Raw genomic sequence first — 19,978 nt, 5'->3', positions numbered from 1 at the left:
AGGAGGAGGAGGGGACGAATCTCCAGCTCGCCTCAGCTCCGGGTCGGAATCGGCCGGAGCGGGGGCGGGAAAGGAAGGCGCGCGCGCGCGCTCTCTCGCTCGCGGCAAGCCCTCAGCTGAAGGAACAGAGAAGCGGAGCCCGGAGCCTCCCCAGGTAAAAAGGGCGGTGTGCAAAAGCCGGTCCGCGCTCTCCTGGTCACTGGGATTTCTCCGCGCCCCGCGCGTGCGCACGGAGGGGGGGTTCGTTCTATCTAGGCTTTCTCCCCTTTTAGTCCCCTGCTCTGGTGTTTCCGGGGAGAGTGGGTTGCCTCTGCAATTTAAGATGGTCCGGAGGATCCCAACAGGGGCTTTGGGACGCCTGGGGTTGATTCCCTCGCGCGTTTTATATCTGGAGAGGTCGTCCTCGACTTGCAACCGTTCGTTTAGTGGCCAAAGTTACGACCGCGCTGCAGAAAAGTGACTTTATCGCTGTCTTTCGCACTTACGACCCTTGGAGCATCCCCATGGTCACGGGATCAAAATTCAGACGCTGGGCTACTGACTCCTATTTATGACGGTTGCAGCATCCGGGAGAGTCGTGCGATCGGCTTTTGCCACTTTCGGACAAGGAAAGTCACTGGGGAAGCCAAATTCATTTTAACAACCGTGTTGCTAATCCAGCAACTGGAGTGATTCACTTAACAGCTGGCAAGAAAGGTCATCAAGTGGGGCAAAATTCACTTAACAACGGCCTCGCTTAGCAACAGAAATGTTGGGCTCAACTGTGGGCATGTGTCAAGGACTACCTGTACTTTGGCATGCCTTCTGGCCCCAAGTGCTGAGCAGAGCTGATGACCTGACTCCTTTAATCCCTCATTAGTTAACGTTAGAGATTGGCTGGATGCCGATGGAGTAGTTGAAAGGAGGATCTGCATTCAGTGATGTAACTTTTGTACCTGGGGAGAGATTTTTTTTTTCTTTTTCAAGAAGTCAGATGTCTTGGCCAGGATTGAATGATCCTTCAACCGCATTGATGTCTCCGTTTTCTGCACTAAAGAAGGCAGTTATAAATTATTATTTTTAAAAAATCCATCTTTATTTCACCTTTATTATTGTGTAAATAATTCAAGGTGGTGAACATACCTAATACTCCTGCCTCCTCCTATTTTCTCACAACAACAACCTTGTGAGGTGAGTTGGGCTGAGAGTGAGTGACTGGCCCAAAGCCACTGACTTTACTGAAAGCATGCAAAAAGCAGTGGTGCCCAGCACTTTGCTGCTACCAAAGGAGAAATTTGCAAAGAAGCAATGCGGTCGCTTCCTCAATTGTAACATGCAAATAAGTGTGAGCCCTGTAGCTATATATAGAAAGGCTTCTCTGGTTTAGAAACCGTGTCAGAATGCCAGAGCTGACACTAGGCTTGTGGTTAACTCAGTTCCTAATATCTATGGTGTGCCAAAACATCCGCTGGCTTAAAAAAATGGAAGGAGTGGGCAACAAATATTTCACCATGCATGCGCCTTATATTCTTATGATCTGAAAAAGAAGGGAAGTGTAACCACTTGGTCTTATGATATAAAGATTGATTTTGGCCGCATCCAAAAACAGACTTTGGAAGGGTCCTTGGCTCTGTGCTTGGTTGCTTTCTTGCAGACATTTCCACTAGTCACTTGCACTGATGATGTTACCTAGTTTGGTAAGGAAATGTCTGCAAGAAAACAACCAAGCTTAGAGAGCACCCAGGGCCCCTCACTTCAACCCTTTTTTATTGGCAGCCTGTTGGATTTTTGCTGTTTGGCTTCAGCTGATGAAAACTGTGCCGATTCTTTCAGCTTGCTTAGTTTACAGTGGATTAAATGAGAGGACTTACCATTATCTATTTTGAGTTTCTTTATTCTGTGGTCTGCCATACCACCACACACATATACACATACACAAAGAGACATGAAAAAGCAAGAATAACAGAGATATTTTTACAAACAGGGAGACCACATTATCAGAGAAATAAAAAAAAGCTTTTATTCCCTAGTTCTGTAAAGCAAACAAAAAAAATAACAGTATGGTCATTCAAGCTTTTAAATGTTGTTTTCATTTCTTTTTCTTTTTTTTGCTTTGGCTCAATTTGTAAGATGTTAGTGCGATATAGAAAATGCTTTGATGAAAATAGCTATCAGGTAAGAAATGATTCCCTGCTATTAGGATTTTAAAGTCGGCTTTGGTATTTGAATTAGTATTTTTGTCTTTTCAGAAAAGAAAACAGAAAAACAATGAATACATATATATTCAGCTATTATTTATTTCAGTTTTGTGGACATTCATGGATATTTACCAATATGATCATCAGATTCCTTTCATTTGGGGAAGGTAGGCTCATGTCATGCATTTCCCATTTTGCTACAGCTTGCTAATAAATCAAGTATTAACTGATCTAACAGTGATATTGTTTTAGAAATTTGGACTTGAGAAGTATAAAACTCTTTTTCACACATATATAATGTGCATGAGTTAAATTCCCCGCTCAGGCAAAAAAAAAAAAGTAAGAGAACCATTGTATTTATATTTTTCTTCAGAACAGAACTACAAAATCAGTCCAAATCTGTTTCCTGGTTGTTATTTCTCAAAATAACCATCAGGAAAGCGTGGTTTATTTGTTTTTAAATATCCACTTATCCCTCTGATGGTCGTCTCTTCATGCTTTTCTTTGAATTTATGAGAAAAATGGCTGTCAAAATGACAGCCTGACCAAGCAATTGAAGTCCTGCCCCTTTTAAAATTGTGCTTTATAATGTGTTGCACACAAAGGGGTGAGGTGAAGTGCTCTGTCATGCCTGCCATTTTGAAATGACTGATGCCTTCGCTTATAGATAACCCTGGAGAAGAAGGCGTAGGCACTATGGGCCTAATCATTTCTTTAAGGCAGCGTTTCCTTCAGACCCTCATTTTCCACTTCCTGGTGTGGAACTGAGGACTGAAGGTGAATCACAAACGTTAGCCTAAATGCAAGTGTAATTTTGCTCCCAGTTGGGACTCACCTATTTTTTGCCCTTATGCATTCCTCCACAGTCTAAAATGATACATGAAGATGTGTGCTTATGAATAAAACTAAACTATGAATAGAATGCTGGGCTTCTCTGCTGGAAAGCCGGTAGCCCAGGTTTGAGACCCAAGCGCCAAATGACGGGTGAGGTCCCGTCCTCGCCCCAGCTCCTGCCAGCCTAGCAGTTCGACACCAGGGAAATGCGAGTAGATAAATAAGTGTTGTGATTCCTTGCCAGCCAGTGAATCTGGCAGCCGAGTCTGAGGACTCAGAGGAGGAGGAGGAGGAGGAGCCTGGAGTGACATTGGAGTCTGAGAAGGGCTCTGAGGAGCACCAAGACTCACAGTCAGACGAGGAGCCTGGCCCTTCTACTCACGCTCAGGCAGAGACACAGCTGTTTTGGGAGCCTGAGTTGGGCGACAACGAGGAACAGCTGGGGCCAATCCCAGAGGCACGGATACGCAGAGAAGAGAGGCGAGCAAGACAGAGGAAGGCAGTGGGGCAGCTCCAGAGGCAAAAGAAAAGTCATTAATAAGCCACGGCCTGGCTGGGCTATAAAAGGGGGAGGTATGGGAGGTGCTGTTTGCCTAAGGCAACCATTCACGCTGCAGCTTCATGTTTTTGTTGATTGTGTTGCTTGCCTCTGAAGTCTTGGACATTGAGTCAGGTATGTAAAAAATAAAAAGGGTTTTTTTTTCTTGCGGGTCCTGCCTGGTTCCATGAAGAGGGCTTCCTCCTTGTGAGTAAAGCAGTTGAGCAAGTACTCGTGTAGGCTGGGACAGAACAATAAGTACCACTTTGGTGGAAAGTAACTGTGTTCCGTGACATTCTGCTGGCCACATGACCATGGAAACATTTTTGGACAGTGCTGGCTCAATGGCCTTGAAACAGAGACGAGCACTGCCCCCTAGAGTCGGCAACAAGTAGTGGAGTAAAATCCATAGGGACTCCTTTACTTTTTTATGAATAGAACTAGTATGATTGGCAGGTAGTTTTGGCAAATAGCTATTAGCCATTTCTCAAAACTCACTCCAGGTTTTGCTCTCCATATTAAGGTAGATAGATATAGGATGGATGGATGGATATAGGTAGGTAGGTAGGTAGACAGACAGGTAGATAGATACTGCTTATAATTTGCCATTATGATCTCAGTTTGAAAAAAAATGTTTATTAGAGAAATAGCTCACTGTGTGAATCAACCACCTGGTTAAGACAGTGCAATTGTTCCATTTGTATGAGTACAGTGTAGGTATTTTGTCTGTGTGTGTTTGATATTTTGGCCAATTTCAATTATCTAAACCTGAGCCCTTTTCTAAGCGATTCTGAATGGAAATAAGATTAAAAAAACAACAACAAATTGCCCCCATATTTTTACATGTTATTGACAATGAACAGTCTTAATTATGCAGGGATTCCTGGAAGGAAGTTCTTCTCTTACATGTTTTTTTTTACTTTTCATTCCCTTGAATCCCCCAAGTCTCCTAATATCTTGTCCTTCTGTGTATATGGTGTTATTTTAGTAACATTATTATTTAATATGAGAACATCCAAGCAGGCTTGACATCTCCCAATTGCAGTCGACTTTTAGCAAGATTAACTTAGGGTTTTTTTCCTTTTAAAACTCAGTTTTCTGCATGTGCAGGCTTATGCAATTCTGAAGCAATTAGTATAGCTATTCCAGTAAAACTCAGACAATTAATCATCTAGGGACTTCTTTTTTTTTTAACCTTTTAATTCCTAACACATTGCATATGCCCAAACCATTTAGTTTAATCAACTGATCAAAGTTGATTAAGATTATTGGGAAAAGAGAGAGGTTGTAAGTAATTATAACTGACTGTTCACTTCCTATATAATAGAAATGACATCAGCCCAATCCAGCTAAAGTAAATCATGACCAAGTTACATTATATGCACATTAATCAAATGGATTAAAGCCCCAGTGAAGAACAATTGCTGGGAGACCCAGGATCTGAAAACCCTATAGCATTTTAATTGCACTGGAAAAGCTTTGAGCTCATTTCTAGAACATGTGGAATTTATTATTCTGAGGAAAGCCTAACATTTTGCATCTGAAAATGCAGAGGAAATGATCACTCCATAATCAAGTATGGATACAGCAATAAATCAAGTACAGCAAAAGAGCTATATTGAATAATGATTTATTATTTCAATTGACCTTACATGAATATAGCCTACATAAAACTGAGCTAAGTTAGGAAGCACAGCAGCACAAATGTAACTACAGATTAACACAACGATTTGTTATCAAAGAAAGAAAAAAGAGACAATAGAAGTGTAGCCCTTTTTTTTTGGAGAGGGGAATAATTCAAGTTAAAATTTCCTGGAAATTTAATTAATAAATTTGGTCATGAATTAATTTTCCAAACTGCCACCAAATTAAATGTCATGTATTCTATGGGCCCATGTTCCACAGACACGATTGCCATATTTCATCTATTCTCCTTTGAAAACCTTGTGGGGGAAAAAATTTGCACAGTATTCTCTGTGCCAAAACATAAGATAAATCATCCAAATCTTCAGAAATTATTATTTATGTATGTATAGGAAATCTTCAAAAATCTTTAATGCCAGTATTGGAAAATGTTCAAGTGTTAACTTCCTGTCAGTGGGAAGAGGGATGACTGTGACAAAGGGAGTGTCCTAAAAATTTAAACCAGTGTTTCTTATTTTTCCTTTTGCATCTGTAGATTCTGTTGCAGATACTTTCCATTCTATTGGACTGGTGATGCGTATTTGCCAGCTAGCATCTATACTAGAGCTTCTGCATATTTGGTTTGGCATTGAGAAGGATCAGTTTTATCCAAGATTCTTACAGGTATGGGCAAATTATCATCATATTAAAGATTAGGGCTTTGATATTTGGAATTTGGTCTCCTTTGGTTGTTTTTATTGTTCACTAAAATCCCACAGCAGATACGTGTGATGAACGGAACAAACCCAACTTGGAAAGTCAATCAAGCTCATACATGACTATTTATTCACCATATGACCCTTGCGAACCTATCTGTGTGCAGGTCCAAGGTTATCTAGTATCTGAAAGTTGCCTCTGACATGCAGTTTATGTTGCCTCTAACTCAGGGGTCAGCAACCTGAAACAGTGAAAGAGCCACTCGGAACCAGTTCCCTCACAAAAGGAAAAACTGGGAGCCGCAAAAAATGTGTGCGCATGCGCATACATGCACGCATGCACAGAACAGGGTTTGACTGAAGAGTGGAGCCAAGGCGAGATATGCACCTACCCTGCATATTTGAATTGATTGGTTGAACTTTTTTAGTCCCACTTTTTTTTTGGACTGCACATGGCAGAGGACTGGGAGCCGCAGGAGACAGCTGAAAGAGCCGCATGCGGCTCCGGAGCTGCGGGTTGCAGACCTGTGCTCTAACTGAAGGAATTAGGAGGTATTGGCTCCCCCCCATTACTTTTTTTTTTTATTGAAAAGTTTTAACATACAATTTTTCCCTTAAAAAATCCCCCCTCCCTTCTCCCTCCCCCCCTTCCTCTCCCCCCTCCCCCCCTCCCCCCCGACTTCCCAGAGCTAAATACAAGGTATATATAAAGAAAAAAAACAATCATAAACAACCATATACTAACAACCATAAACTCTAAAATCTATCACTCTCTAGCTTATATAGGATAAAACAAACCTTAATAATATTAACTATATTTAAAAAAAAACAAATATAGAAAAAGAAACAAAGAAAAAAGACTTATTCAAATATGAGACTTCTTAACCCTATACTTATTCTGGATAAACTCAAGCCATTTTCTCCCTTCCATAATATAGCGTTCTTGCAAGTAATCTTTCAAATAGGCCGAAATCTTCGCCATTTCAACCAGGTCGGGAACCTTTAAAGTCCATTCTTCTATGGTCGGCAGTTCCTCTTTCCAGTACTGATCTATCAAAAATCTTGCTGCCGTAGTTAAATTTCAACATCAACTTAGTATATTCCACCAGACTTTTATCCAAAAAGCCTTAACCTTTTTACAAGTCCACCATATATGAAAATATATTGCGTCTTCATCACCACAACTCCAACATTTAGGCTAATAATTCAGATACATACTTAGCTTTTTAAAATCTAAATACCATCTATAAAGCATTTTGTAAAAATTCTCTCTTGGATTTCAAACTTGTGTAAATTTTACATTCCTCACCCAAATCTTTTCCCACCTCCCACTACTTGGCTGTAAGTACGTTGTGAAAGTTCCATAGACTTCTGCTGATCTTGTTCTTTTATCTTTTTTGATCGTTTTAAAGCAGCACGCGTCACCCTCTGTTCTCTGGGATCATCCAAAGGTGTTATAACTTGATCTCCTCCAGCACCCTTCTCCTCTGCCTGTCCATCTTCAGCCTCTTGATGTTCTCCTTCTCCAGATCCCTTTGCAGCTTCCAGAAGTGTTAATGGGGTTGCTTTTAAAACATTATTGTAAAAATCACGCACTTGCATCACAGTAACCAGACGGTACCTTTTACCTTCATGCATCACCATCAACCCAGCTGGAATCTCCCATCTAAACCTTATATCTCGTTGCTTGAGCTCTTGCACAAGAAATGTAAAATCCTTCCTTCTCCTTAAAATCTTTGGAGGAATCTCTTTTAGAACCAGAACTTCTTGATCAGCAATCACGACTTTAGTATCATAGGCAGCTTGTATAACTTCATCTCTAATTTCCCTTTTTGCAAAATAGACCACCACATCTCTAGGCAACTTTCTCTGTCTAGCAATCCATGAGTTCACACGAAACACTTTATCCATGCCTCCTTTTATTTCAGATGCTGGCTGATTCAATACCACTTCAAGAGCCTCAGAAACCAGCTGCTTTAGATCTTCCTTAATATTCTCCTTTAAACCTCTGATTCTAATGGCAAACTGCATCTGGAAATATTGAGCAAGACTCAATTCCCTATCCATTTTGTCTCTTAAATCTTCATTCTCCAATACTTTTGCTTCTAATATGGTACTCTTTTGATTCAAATCTTCCACTTTTTCATCCAATTCTTCCACACATTCAGCCACTTTATACACTGAAGACAAAATGTCTACCTTCATCACACTGAACTTCTGTTCCATCCTCTCCTCCATCCTCTCCTCCAACTTCTTCAATTTCTCCTCCATCTGTGCAAATTTATCACTCATTGATTCCAAAATTACCTGGGTATGTTTTTCAAGAGCATCTTGTAAATCCTTCAATGTCAATACATCAGGAGGATGCAATGCCTGCAATGATGATTGTTGCACCGGAGAAGTTCCAGCACTCCGAAGAGTTTTAGGAGGAGGTTTAGCCGCCATCTTTTACTTTCAATTGTGACGCACTTTCACTTTAAGTTTAAAAAGTCCATCAAGCTCGAGAGTAGAATAAAATAATCCTCTTCACCTTTTCCTCTTGTACCGCTCTGCCTGCTCTTTTTATTCCATAGTCCTTCCTTCAGGCAGGGGTGGTCGCAGACGCCTGGCTCTGCTCCATGAAATCAGGAGCAGAGGCGCTGGCCAGCTGGGAGCGACCCAGGCTACGGGGGAGTTCGATCCTTCAGCCGCCCAAGCTCCAAGCTCAGGCGGCCCCGGAGAACTCGACCCCTACCTGGGGCCTCACCCCCTCCTCTTCTCCCGAGGAGGGGGCTTCAAATTCGCCCGAACAGCTGATCGGCGCTGTTTCGGGCGAAAATCACTCAGCTGAGCCGCGGGCAGCCCGGGAAGGCTGTCTCCGGCGCCGCGCAGCCACCGGAAGCCGCTCCCCCCCATTACTATGTAGGAAAAATAATTGAATTAATTTCAATCACTCTGTAAAAATAGTGAACTTATCTAGGACAAAAGCATGTAAGTGCTAATTGTGTATGAATTTCAGTTTACAGACCTTCTCATTTAGTTTAGCTCCTGTCCTTGGATCAGGGAGGGGGACTCTTTAATTTTTCCAGATGTTGCTGGAGTTTGGTTCCCATCGTACCTAAATACTGAATGAGCTAAGCTTACCACAGAATCATGCAGCCAGCTTTTTAGTGTTTCAGATCTTCGATGGAGATTCTCAATCATCCAGATCATGGTTGTCCCAAAGGTGCTTTTTCACAAGGCAACTGGACTTCCTTGTTTTTCTTTGAAGATGTTTTGCTTCTCATCTAAGAAGCTTCTTCAGCTCTCTCTTAGCCATCCAGGTCATGGTTGTCCCAAAGGTGCTTGTTCACAAGGCAACTCGACTTTCTAGTTTTTCTTTGAAAATGTTTTGCTTCTCATCCAAGAAGCTTCGTGAAAAAAGCACCTTTGGATGTTTCAGAGCTTGTTCTTGCCAACCTTCAGTCTTTGTGCCAATAATACAGGTGGTCCTCGACTTACAACAGTTCACCTAGGGACTGTTCAGAGTTACAACTGCACTGAAAGAAGTGACGTATGACCGTTACAGCATCCCCATGGTCATATGGTTTACATTCAGATGTTGACAACTGACTCATATATATGATGGTTGCAGCATCCTGGGGTCATGTGATCCACTTTTGCAACCTTCTGACAAGCAAAATGAATGGGGAAGCCAGATTCACTTAATAAGCGTGTTACTAATTGGACAACTGCAGTGATACACTTAACAAAGCAAGAAAAGTGATAAAATGGGGCAAAAAGCCGTTTGACAAATTTCTCATTTAGCAACACAAATGATGGGTTCAATTGTGGTCATAAGTTGAGGACTACCTGTATTTTGAATTATATAGTAAATGAAGATACAAGATTTGTACAAAGATTTTGGCCATTGCTGCAATAAGCCACTGGCTATTGTGTATACCTTCAAATTATCCTGAAAGTCCTGGCTAAATAACACGCTGCTTAATTACAGTGATCAAAAATTACCAGGAAGGAACACATAGCAGGATATCCATTCCGATAACCATTATCCAAGCAAAAATGAATGAAGAATAATGGATCTAACACTGTGAAATTATGGCTGTCTACCTCTTCTGCCTTTTTCTGTCAGGTTGTCTGGAGGGTACAATTGCTTTTACTAGAGGTCCTAATTGACTAGCCATAGCTACATACAATTAAGTTAAGGGATACACATGGCCCTAGAGGCCATAGGTTGCCACCTCTGCCCCAATCAGTCAAACCAGCACTCAAAAAATGGCTGTTTTGCAAAACAATCTATTTTGAATCTCAAAAGACCCATGCAAAAGAAAAGGGGCATAAGTCAAAGAACAGAATTTGGAATGATTTTTTTTTTTTAGAAAAATAGGTTAACTAGTGGAAAAGAAAGGGAGAGATACAAATTGACTAGAATAAAGGTTTTGCATTCCTTTAATAGAATTTGAGAAAATGAATTTGTAGGACAAATAAGAAAGTTAGTATAATCAATATTCCACACAAGTGCCTAAGATGACGACATTTTAAAAGTAATTTTAGATTTGTTTTCTTTTTCTTTAGCATGAAGAATTCTTCCGTATTGTCAGCTTACATTTCAGCCTAGGCTTCTGATTATACCCTGAATGAAAAGATGCCCATAATAAACAAAAAGCTTAGTAAGAAACATAAGCTCAGACTGTCCTTACTCCCAAGTAGCACACATTGAATTCAGTGAGATGGACAACATAATCTTATGGATATCTACTCAGACTACAATAGAAAGATGCATTGTGGAATGACCTAGGGAATTGTGAATTTCAGTTTATTTACTTGGGAAACATAATTTTTGATCTTTATGAGATTTACTTTTAACATTTTTAGGACTGCCTTGTTAAATATTTTTCTCTGCATATATCCCCCACACAACCCCTTTTTACTAGAACTCATAGTAATAGAGAGCTTAGAAATGAAAATGAATTGGTTTTAGATCTGAATTCTGGATACCCTTTTAATGTGTTCATTGAAAAACATGAATAATAAAAGTGCACTGCTGGCAGCGGATCAGAATTTTGGAAGAAATCTTGATGAGAAATACGATTAGAAGACAATCAAAAACTTTAGCAAATTTTATAAAAGCTGCCACTACCATCGTCAATACATCATCTATAAACTAAATCTGCATCACTTTTTTTCCTCATTAAAACTGCACAAACCATGTTCTAATACATGGATAGGCAAGGTAACGCTCACCATATTTTTTGAATTTCACTACCTATTAGCTCATGGCTATTCTGACAAATAGCAATTCATTATTACACTTGGAATTCAAAATATATGCAGGGCAGAAGTTGGCTATTCCTGGCATAATGTTTGGGCTCAGTCTATCAACTCCATCTTGCAAGTAGTATCATAATCATGTTTTCTTGCAACATTCCACTCTCAGCTATGCTGCTTGGCAGGTAGAATCCGATAGTGTTGCTGCGTGGATGAAGGGCATGGTTCATTGTGATTATTTTTCTAGTCCTTACCCACAGATCCAGGCTGTGTGGTCTTTTGTAAATGACAGATTTGGAAATTTTGTTAATATGTAGATTTCCCAAGTACGGTCTAAGACTTTTTGGTATGGCACGCACTGGCATTTATGGTTTACTTTATGCCATAATCTTTTAACTTTGATTTTTAGATCTTGTTACCTTGTGGTCTTCTCCAATTCTTTATCTATTTTTCTACTCTACCGTGCCTTGGTATTGCCACATCAATTATTCACTTTCTTTTTTTTTCCAACCAGAGTTAAATCTTGTATGTTATGAGCCAAGATCTTATCAGTACATATTAGAAATTTCACAATATTTTAACTTGCTCTTTTTTTTTACTACTTTTTCAACTATATATTCTCACCAATGTTTTCATTATTGGCACATGATTGTTTTAACAGATGTTCCAGTGAATCATTTTGATGACTGCAGTGTCATTGTTTACAATCAGTTTGTACAATTTTCTTGCATGAACCGAGTATATATGATCTGAATAGTATAACTATGATAACTTCTAACGGTCATCAAACAAGTGATCAGCAAGCAACGACTATAACACTGAACATTTTGTTCAGTAATTCAAGACAGGATACATCATATTTTCACTTTGTTTCTTCCCCACAAAAAATTTGTGGTGTTGATTAGACTGTTACATACTGACCGATCTAAAGTCTCTCTGTGATTTTTCATCACTTAAGCTGAACTGTAACCTGAATTCCTAGTTTCTGTCATCACTCCCCTTAAAAATGAGATCTTTGTAGGTTAATCAGATTAGAATTGTGTCTGGACATGACACGCACTGAATAAATTGCATTTTTCATGGTGGTGGGGAGGCTAGAGGGGATAGTCTTTCTTGTTAGAACAGAACCTGAACAGAATTTCCTTACCAGGCTGGGATTGGAAACACACTATGTTTTTCTAATTGTTGTATTAACTGTGGTCCATTGCTTGATTTAGTATTTGCTGTTGCACTGAATAAGCCACAGAACAGCACCTCAGAAACCTGAATGTCTGTTTAGTAATTGGGGAATAGGGTATGCTGTAAAGGTAGAGGGAATTCAAGAACAATATTACAAATGAAAAAGAAGGCATCTGCGCATACATTTTATAAAATAGCGGCATGAGTTTTCAGTTTCCGACATCTGATTATAGCAAACAGGATACGGAATTTGGATTTCGGTCTGACTTTTCAAAAAATGAAAACCAACAAAACAATGAAATGAAAATGTGCAATTTCAAAAAACTATCTACAGGTAGTCATTGTTTACAACTGGGACCAGTAACTGGTCAAGTGAAGCTAACTGGGAAACCACGTGTCCTCAACTTGTGTTTTCCTTTCCTTTTCTTCACTCCCCTGCCGTCATTCTAAGTAAAGTGGTTGCTAAGTGAAATATGGTGATTTTATTGTCTTACTTCAGCTTTCCTTTGTTTTACAGACCTGTGAAGGTCATAAACGCAAAGGACTGGTTGAAGTTTCTTTTTCATCACCATCTTAACTGCAAACAGTTGCTAAACCGTACAATTAGTAAACAAGGATTACCTGTATATGCGTAACTAAAGACCGGTGCTTCATCCCAGTATTAATCTGTAGCTAAATGTAATTCTGCTTTGCATAAACTAAGTAATCTTTGCACTGCATTCATATACTCAAGGTTCTGCAAACCTGCTACACATTTTTTTAACGGCAACTGCATTGTTTGGAAATTTAGTGAGCGGGCAAGCAGTACTACTTACTAATGGATAGTAATCTACTTTGGAAACTACGGTATTGTGTTTCCTAAGTTAAGACAGCAGAAGCCTTTAATGTCAAAATCAAAATACAGAATTTAGTGAAAAAGTGTATTTTTTTAAATTGTTTTAGTATTTAATGCATTGGGTACTGCAGCTGTGTTTCTGATTAGACAAACATAGTTTAATTTAAGGTGGTATGTGAATGTAGCCTCAGTACTTATCAATATGTCAAACCCAGAAAATTAAGACGAGTAAAAAAACTTAATTAAGTGACTTATATCACATAACTATAGCCTGCCTTTACCAGAGTTGAAAATGGTCTCTCCTGCGGCCACTTTTATCACACTGAGAGTCCAAAGAGAACAAAAACTATTTTACTTTTTCCAGATCACAGAAAGAATTGTCATCTTATTTGTTGCCATAGCAAGTCAAGAAGAAGTTCAAGGGAAAGGCATTGTGTGTGTCCTATTTTTCCTTTGGAATTGCATCGATGTTATCAGGTGAGAATTTAATGCCACTCCTGTGGCAATGCAGCCAAGAAGTTTCCCTTATTTATCTTCCCTGTATGGAATTCACTGTGATTATCTGGGAGGCTTTCTCTGTAACATAGCTCAGAAGATAAAGATGTGCATTCTCTTAGCCATAAACATTCAACCTTTGTACCTGTAGATCATATATTCTCCTCTTTTATGGAACATTTATAAATAGAAAGCAATAACCAGAATATTAGAATCCAAGGTTTTGATAATATCACAGAATATCCAGAACATCAGGATTCTGCAAACACATTATTAATGTGTTTAGACTGTTAATTCCTGAGAGTTGAGGCAACACAAAGACATTGTGTGATTCAGTGGGTAAAAATGTTAGCAAACTAGTTCCTCGAGGTTCCTGCAATTCATTGGAGCCAATAAAAAAAACAGAAGGTCAGTGCTGATTTAATGCTGATTTCTGTGAAACCTAGCAAACGTTAATAAAAGAGTTGACTCACCAAATCATCCTTCCCAAATCTCTTTTTACCTATTCAATTCAGTCGGGCAAGCTGGGGATGCTGCAGATCCCATCTGCCAAGGAATGTCAGCTGGTGAGAACCAGGAGTTTTGCCTTCTCTGTTGTAGGTCCCAGCCCTCTGGAATATTCTTCCTTTGATATCGGGATGAGTCCTAACCCTGTTGGCCTTTCATAAGGCTATGAAGGCAGGATTGTGAACCTGAGCCTGGGCCCCCGAATACATTAAGGGCTCTGTTTCTTGGTTCTATTAACATCCGTAGTAGCAGCTTTTAAAGGTAAAGGTAAAGGTTCCCCCGCACACGCGTGCTAGTCATTTCCGACTCTAGGGGCCGGTGCTCATCTCCATTTCAAAGCCGAAGAGCCAGCGCTTGTCCGAGGACGTCTCCGTGGTCATGTGGCCGGCATGACTAGATGCCAAAGGCGCACGGAACGCTGTTACCTTCCCACCGTAGTGGCCCCTATTTTTCTACTTGCATTTTTACATACTTTAGAACTGCTAGGTTGGCAGAAGCTGGGACAAGTAACAGGCGCTCACTCTGCTACACAGCACTCGGGATTCGACCCGCCAAACTGCCGAACTTCTGATCGACAAGCTCAGCATCCTAACCCACTGAGCCACCCCTTTTTAGTAACAGCTTTATTTAGTGCCAAATAGATTTATTTTGTAGTGTTTTAATTGTCCTGATATGACACCCAGGATTACTTGTTCAGATAGGCGGTTATTAGAAATCAAACCCTCCCTTTGACCCCCCCAACCCCAGTCCTTATCCTTCCACTCTATCCCCAACCCTATAAAAACCAATAAAATCTTTTTTAAAAAAATAGCAAAAGAAAAAAAAGAAATCAAATAAATCAATCAATCCTCTTGGCCAGGATTCAGATACAGTCATTTGATCACTCCCAGTAGCCGTCTTCTGAGTTAGAACGAGGACAGTTATAACACAACTGCAGGGAACCTGGGTCCTGAAGGCTGCGTGGCGATTCACCTGCCCCATAAGCAGCAAGTCCTAATCATAACGATGCCATCCGCATGGTTTATTTGATAATGTGGCACACATGCCGGAACTCCCGTCGCCCTGTTTTTCCTTCCAGATACACACACTGCATACTCTTGGAGAGAGGGATATACTTTCAAGGACTAGCTTGGCTCTATCATTCACTGTGGATTCCTTTCTATCCTCTCTTAGTTTTGGCTCAAGGTAAGTGGAGGAAGAGAGTGTACTTTCTGAAATTGCAATGCTACACAAGTAATCCTCACTTAGCGGCCTTAATTGGGACCAGAATTCCCATCGCTCAGCTGAGCGATCATCAGGTGACATATCATGTTGACCGCAGGGTGGTTCTGGCAGTGGTTGTTAGATGGGAACCATACTGTCATTACATGAGGACCTCATGCTTCTCCTGCCCTGCTGTGCTTGCCTCTACTTCAACATCTCCCCCCCCCACCGCCTATGCAGCCCATCTCTGCCCTTTTGAGCACTCTGCGCTCCAACTCTTCGCCATCTTTTTCCTCCTGTTGCGAATGATGCATTCCCAGCTGAGGCAGCTGCTGGCCCTTCGTGCAAACTTGTGAAGTGTCAGCTGAGGGTGGCAGGAGTGGGTGATGATAGCGTGCAGGATGGGGGGGGCGGGGAGATGTGTGGGGTGAGTTAAAGCACATGCTGTGGTTTTTTGTAAATGTGGGTGGTCTGCCAGGGTGCTTTGATGACTGTAATTATGGGGACTGGTTGTAGCTACCCTTGAAATAGTTGTTAAACGAAGACTACCTGCATATACTTAATTAGGCATCAGTTTCATTGGATCATTCTTCTAAGTAAACACTTATAGGATTGTAGAATAGTATTTACAGAAAGATAAATATGATGGCTCTCCATAAGAAAAATATTTCCAGTAAGGAGTCACATGCTTTGCAAGGCAATTGAAAACTTTCCATCTTCAAATATCATTTAGCACTGTTTCAAAAGTTAGTAACTTTTTTTTCCCCTGTGATGCTACCTCTGGGAAAAATGATGTCTCTGAAAAAACATGGGATGTGGCTATATATATCATCACAGGAATAATCTTTCAAATCAGCTTCAGTTCTTTAAGGCAAAACAGAGGTGTCCAATCTTGGCAACTTTAAGACTTGTGAACTTCGACCCAGATTGTTGGGGGCAATTAAGCTGACTTTGTAATAATGCCACTTGGGGTGTGTGTGAAAGCCCTAATAAGCAGGCATATACATAGAATGAAGGCTACTGCTAAGCTTGTAAGCCGCCCTGAGTCTTCGGAGAAGGGCGGGATATAAATGGAATTAAAATAAATAAAATAAAATAAATAAATAAACTTCATAGTGGCTGGGAAATTCTGGGAGTTGGTCCACAAGTCTTAAAAGTTACCAAGGCTGGACACGCCTGGGCCAGAAGCAAGGACAACTTGTGCTCTTCCAGATGTACTGAACCACAGCTCCCAGCATCAGTAACTACTGACTATACCAGGGGTAGGTAACCTCGGCTCTTTTATGACTCATGGACTTCAACTCCCAGAATTCCTGAGTCAGCTGACTCAGGAATTCTGGGAGTTGAAGTCCATGAGTCATAAAAGAGCCGAGGTTGCCTACCCCTGGATTATACCATATAAGGCTGATGAAAATTGGGATCCAATCTAATCTGGAGATTATCCACTCCTGTTCTATAATAAAAACTTCTAATTGTGAATCTCTAGTCCTGGCTGAAGCTTGAGCCTAACCTATATCCATATTAATCGAATGTATTGTGCAGAACAGAGACATTTTTGCGTATTTGGAATTTTTCACTTGGCTGTTTTTTCTTTTTTCCTCCCCCAGCATTTGCCATATATGAATCGTTGCCTCACTTTGAAACCTCAGGCACTTACTCCATCCGAATACTCTTCCCACTGGATCTAACTATTTACTTTCCCTATGTACTGAAAATGTACATGGCAATATTGTTTGGTGGTAAGTTCTTTTATGTCTTAGCAAATACACCAGAGGAAATTATCTGTAACGCATTGGCAGGATTGGGGATTAAACTCCTGTCCCTCACTTGGGGGAGCCTGATTGGTGTAGTAAGTTCTTTATTCACACAGCCCTCCTCTCTCTCTCATTATAGCAGTACAGAGCAGGGGTAGGCAACCTTGGCTCTTTTATGACTGGTGGACTTCAACTCCCAGAATTCCTGAGCCAGCTGTGCTGGCTCAGGAATTCTGGGACTTGAAGTCCACCAGTCATAAAAGAGCCAAGGTTGCCTACCCCTGGTATAGAGTCTAGAGGAATTCATCACAGTTACATCAGATCCCTGGTCAAACTATATACTAATTCTGAAACAGCTATAAACAGATGGGTACAGTATAGTATTAAGGCAAAGCTCTCATCAGCCCGAGTATGTTTCCCACAGATAAAAGGTAAAGGTAAAGGTTCCCCTGCACATGCGTGCTAGTCGTTTCCGACTCTAGGGGCCGGTGCTCATCTCCGTTTCAAAGCCGAAGAGCCAGCGCTTGTCCGAGGACGTCTCCGTGGTCATGTGGCCGGCATGACTAGATGCCAAAGGCGCACGGAACGCTGTTACCTTCCCACCGGAGTGGTCCCTATTTTTCTACTTGCATTTTTACATACTTTAGAACTGCTAGGTTGGCAGAAGCTGGGACGAGAAACAGGTGCTCGCTCTGTTACGCGGCACTCGGGATTCGACCCGCCAAACTGCCAACCTTCTGATCGACAAGCTCAGCGTCCTAACCCACTGAGCCACAGATACAGAATCCCTATTTGTTTAAATAATTTAAATGACAATATATTGCTTAGTTGTCAGAAGTGCGCTACTCTGTCATTCTGCATGTCCAGCTATTTGGAGATATGTACACTTATACATGTACAGTTCAGAACACAATATTGCCCAACCTATCTGAATGGTCAAACAGAACGAGGGCAACCTTGTCCTGCTGTAATGACGATTTTCCTTACTCCATTTCAAGCAATTTTGAGCCTAATTTCCTTCTTCATTTAGGCATTCCTAGTACAGTACAGGTTTTAGTTTCTCTGAAGATATTAAACAATAGGGAACAAGGAATCTTGAGGGACTAAGCAAAAGATTCCTATGGCTACTGAATCAGAAAAATGTGCTAAATTAGTTTTAAAAGATAAGTTGCTGTAGGTTAAATAAATAAATCCGATCACTTTAAAGTAAATAGATTTGAACAACTTGAAGGTCTGAGGATTTCAGAGACTATTATTTTATAAGACAGAGTAATGCTATTGTGTACTTTACGTTTCTTTTTTCTTTTTCTTTTTATGTTTCAAACATGCTGTGGTTTGGGTTTAGGTGCATATTTCATTGTTCAGTATTTTTATATGGAACGGAAGACTCATCTAGGAAGCAGCAACATCAAAGAGAAAAGAAGCTAACTCATGTTTTTGGTGGAAAATGACAAATTTCACCTCTTACGAAACAGCCTTTGCGACAATTACTAATATTTCAAGATCTAGTCGTTTGGAGATTTCAAGTGAAAAAAGCACACTACACTTTCTTCGCAATTAGATCGTTGCTCACAGACTTTGCATACGGAGGCACACGAAGCAGAATGGAAAGAATTCCTTGATTGCTTAAACACACTTTCAGCAGCTTTCTCATTATATTCAGTGGAATGCAAAAGCTACTTGCTCTATTGCTGTTACAGTAATGAGAACATTACCTCATTTAAAAGCCAGGATGTATGTATGTATGTGTGTGTGTGTGTCTCTCTCTCCAACACACGTTTTGTCAGCTGGTGCCTTTGAAGAACTATTACGTGAAAACCAAACAGAACAATTTGATAGCAATAATCAACCTTTTTAAAAGTAGAATATATTGTAGGGCGTTTTGTGTGCACCTGAAATTTTGATTACGTGTCTGATGATACGTTGCAAATCATAACATTGTCCACTCAGGTATAAATAAAACAGGATGGGGCTTTCTATAACTTAGGAACCTTATTTATTCCCATGTCTGTATTTCTAGAGCTTCTTAGGATCATGCCATTGAAATTTGATGACAAAAGGCTTCTTATCAGCCATGTGATTTTAAATATGTTTTTAGGATTTTCAAAAATAAGCCTTTCAAAACCTTAAAACTCTTGATTCCTCGTATTCTTTCTCTCAATCAGCCGCATCCCTAAAATGCTGAGTTGAAAAATGATTTTTAAAATGGCGCTCACCCGTGTTAAAAGTATGTCTGAATGTGTTCCTTACGATTAGACTTTATATAATAGTAGCAGCATTTTTGAAAGTCCTCCAGACTTTAACACGGATTGCCCCCTCCTTGTGACTCTTTCTTTTTAATCTACATTTTTCCTTGGGGAAATCCTCCCTTCCCTTATTCCATAGTTGTCTTTCATTTCAGAAATGCAATAACCAAAGATATTTGCAAGAAGAATAAAGTATGCTGAAATGAGTGGAGACTTTAGGAAGATGGAAACGTTGAAGTTCAAAATATTGGGGGATGGGTGGGGATAATAGGCTGAGAAACCTTGACATTAACCAGGTACAGAAACCAGATGTTTTTATATGCATGTTGTTGGATCAGATCCCAACATGCCTCCAACAAAGCTTCTGTAGCTCTCTTACTGGGAAATTTTCTTTTGATCTGAGGTTTAAATATAGATTAGGCAGCTGGGATCCTCTTCCACGTCTTAAACACCTCCATAAGTGAACTTTCTTTTTTTTTTAGTCTATGGCCTGATATCTTGGAGCAAATTTAAATGCTTAAGGCAATAAAACCTATCATTTGGCCATACAAAGGCCTACTTCTGATTAAAATGACACTCCACAGTTTAAGCTAATTAAGTCCTAATTTGTATGCATCTCCCTTG

General features: G+C 40.3%; 1 protein-coding gene across 2 annotated transcripts; it reads left to right on the top strand.

Annotated features, from left to right (window-relative positions):
- HACD4 (3-hydroxyacyl-CoA dehydratase 4) lies at window positions 1-18,673 on the top strand. Of its 2 annotated transcripts, none has more exons than XM_081317528.1 (7): window positions 1-154; window positions 2,284-2,344; window positions 5,729-5,856; window positions 13,514-13,626; window positions 15,230-15,336; window positions 16,962-17,093; window positions 18,454-18,673. In XM_081317528.1, exons 2-7 carry the CDS (start codon window positions 2,314-2,316, stop codon window positions 18,534-18,536), a joined length of 594 nt encoding a protein of 197 aa, XP_081173654.1. In that variant the 5' UTR covers window positions 1-154; window positions 2,284-2,313; the 3' UTR covers window positions 18,537-18,673. The 2 variants fall into 2 exon arrangements, with proteins under 2 accessions (XP_081173654.1, XP_081173653.1); XM_081317527.1 differs by having other exon boundaries at window positions 9-154; window positions 2,229-2,344.
- Window positions 18,674-19,978: the final 1,305 nt, after the last annotated feature.

This window comes from Vipera berus, assembly GCF_964194415.1.
Source record: "Vipera berus genome assembly, chromosome: 2".
Classification (NCBI taxonomy): Eukaryota; Metazoa; Chordata; class Lepidosauria; order Squamata; family Viperidae; genus Vipera; species Vipera berus.
This window is presented reverse-complemented; position numbering and strand designations above follow the sequence as displayed.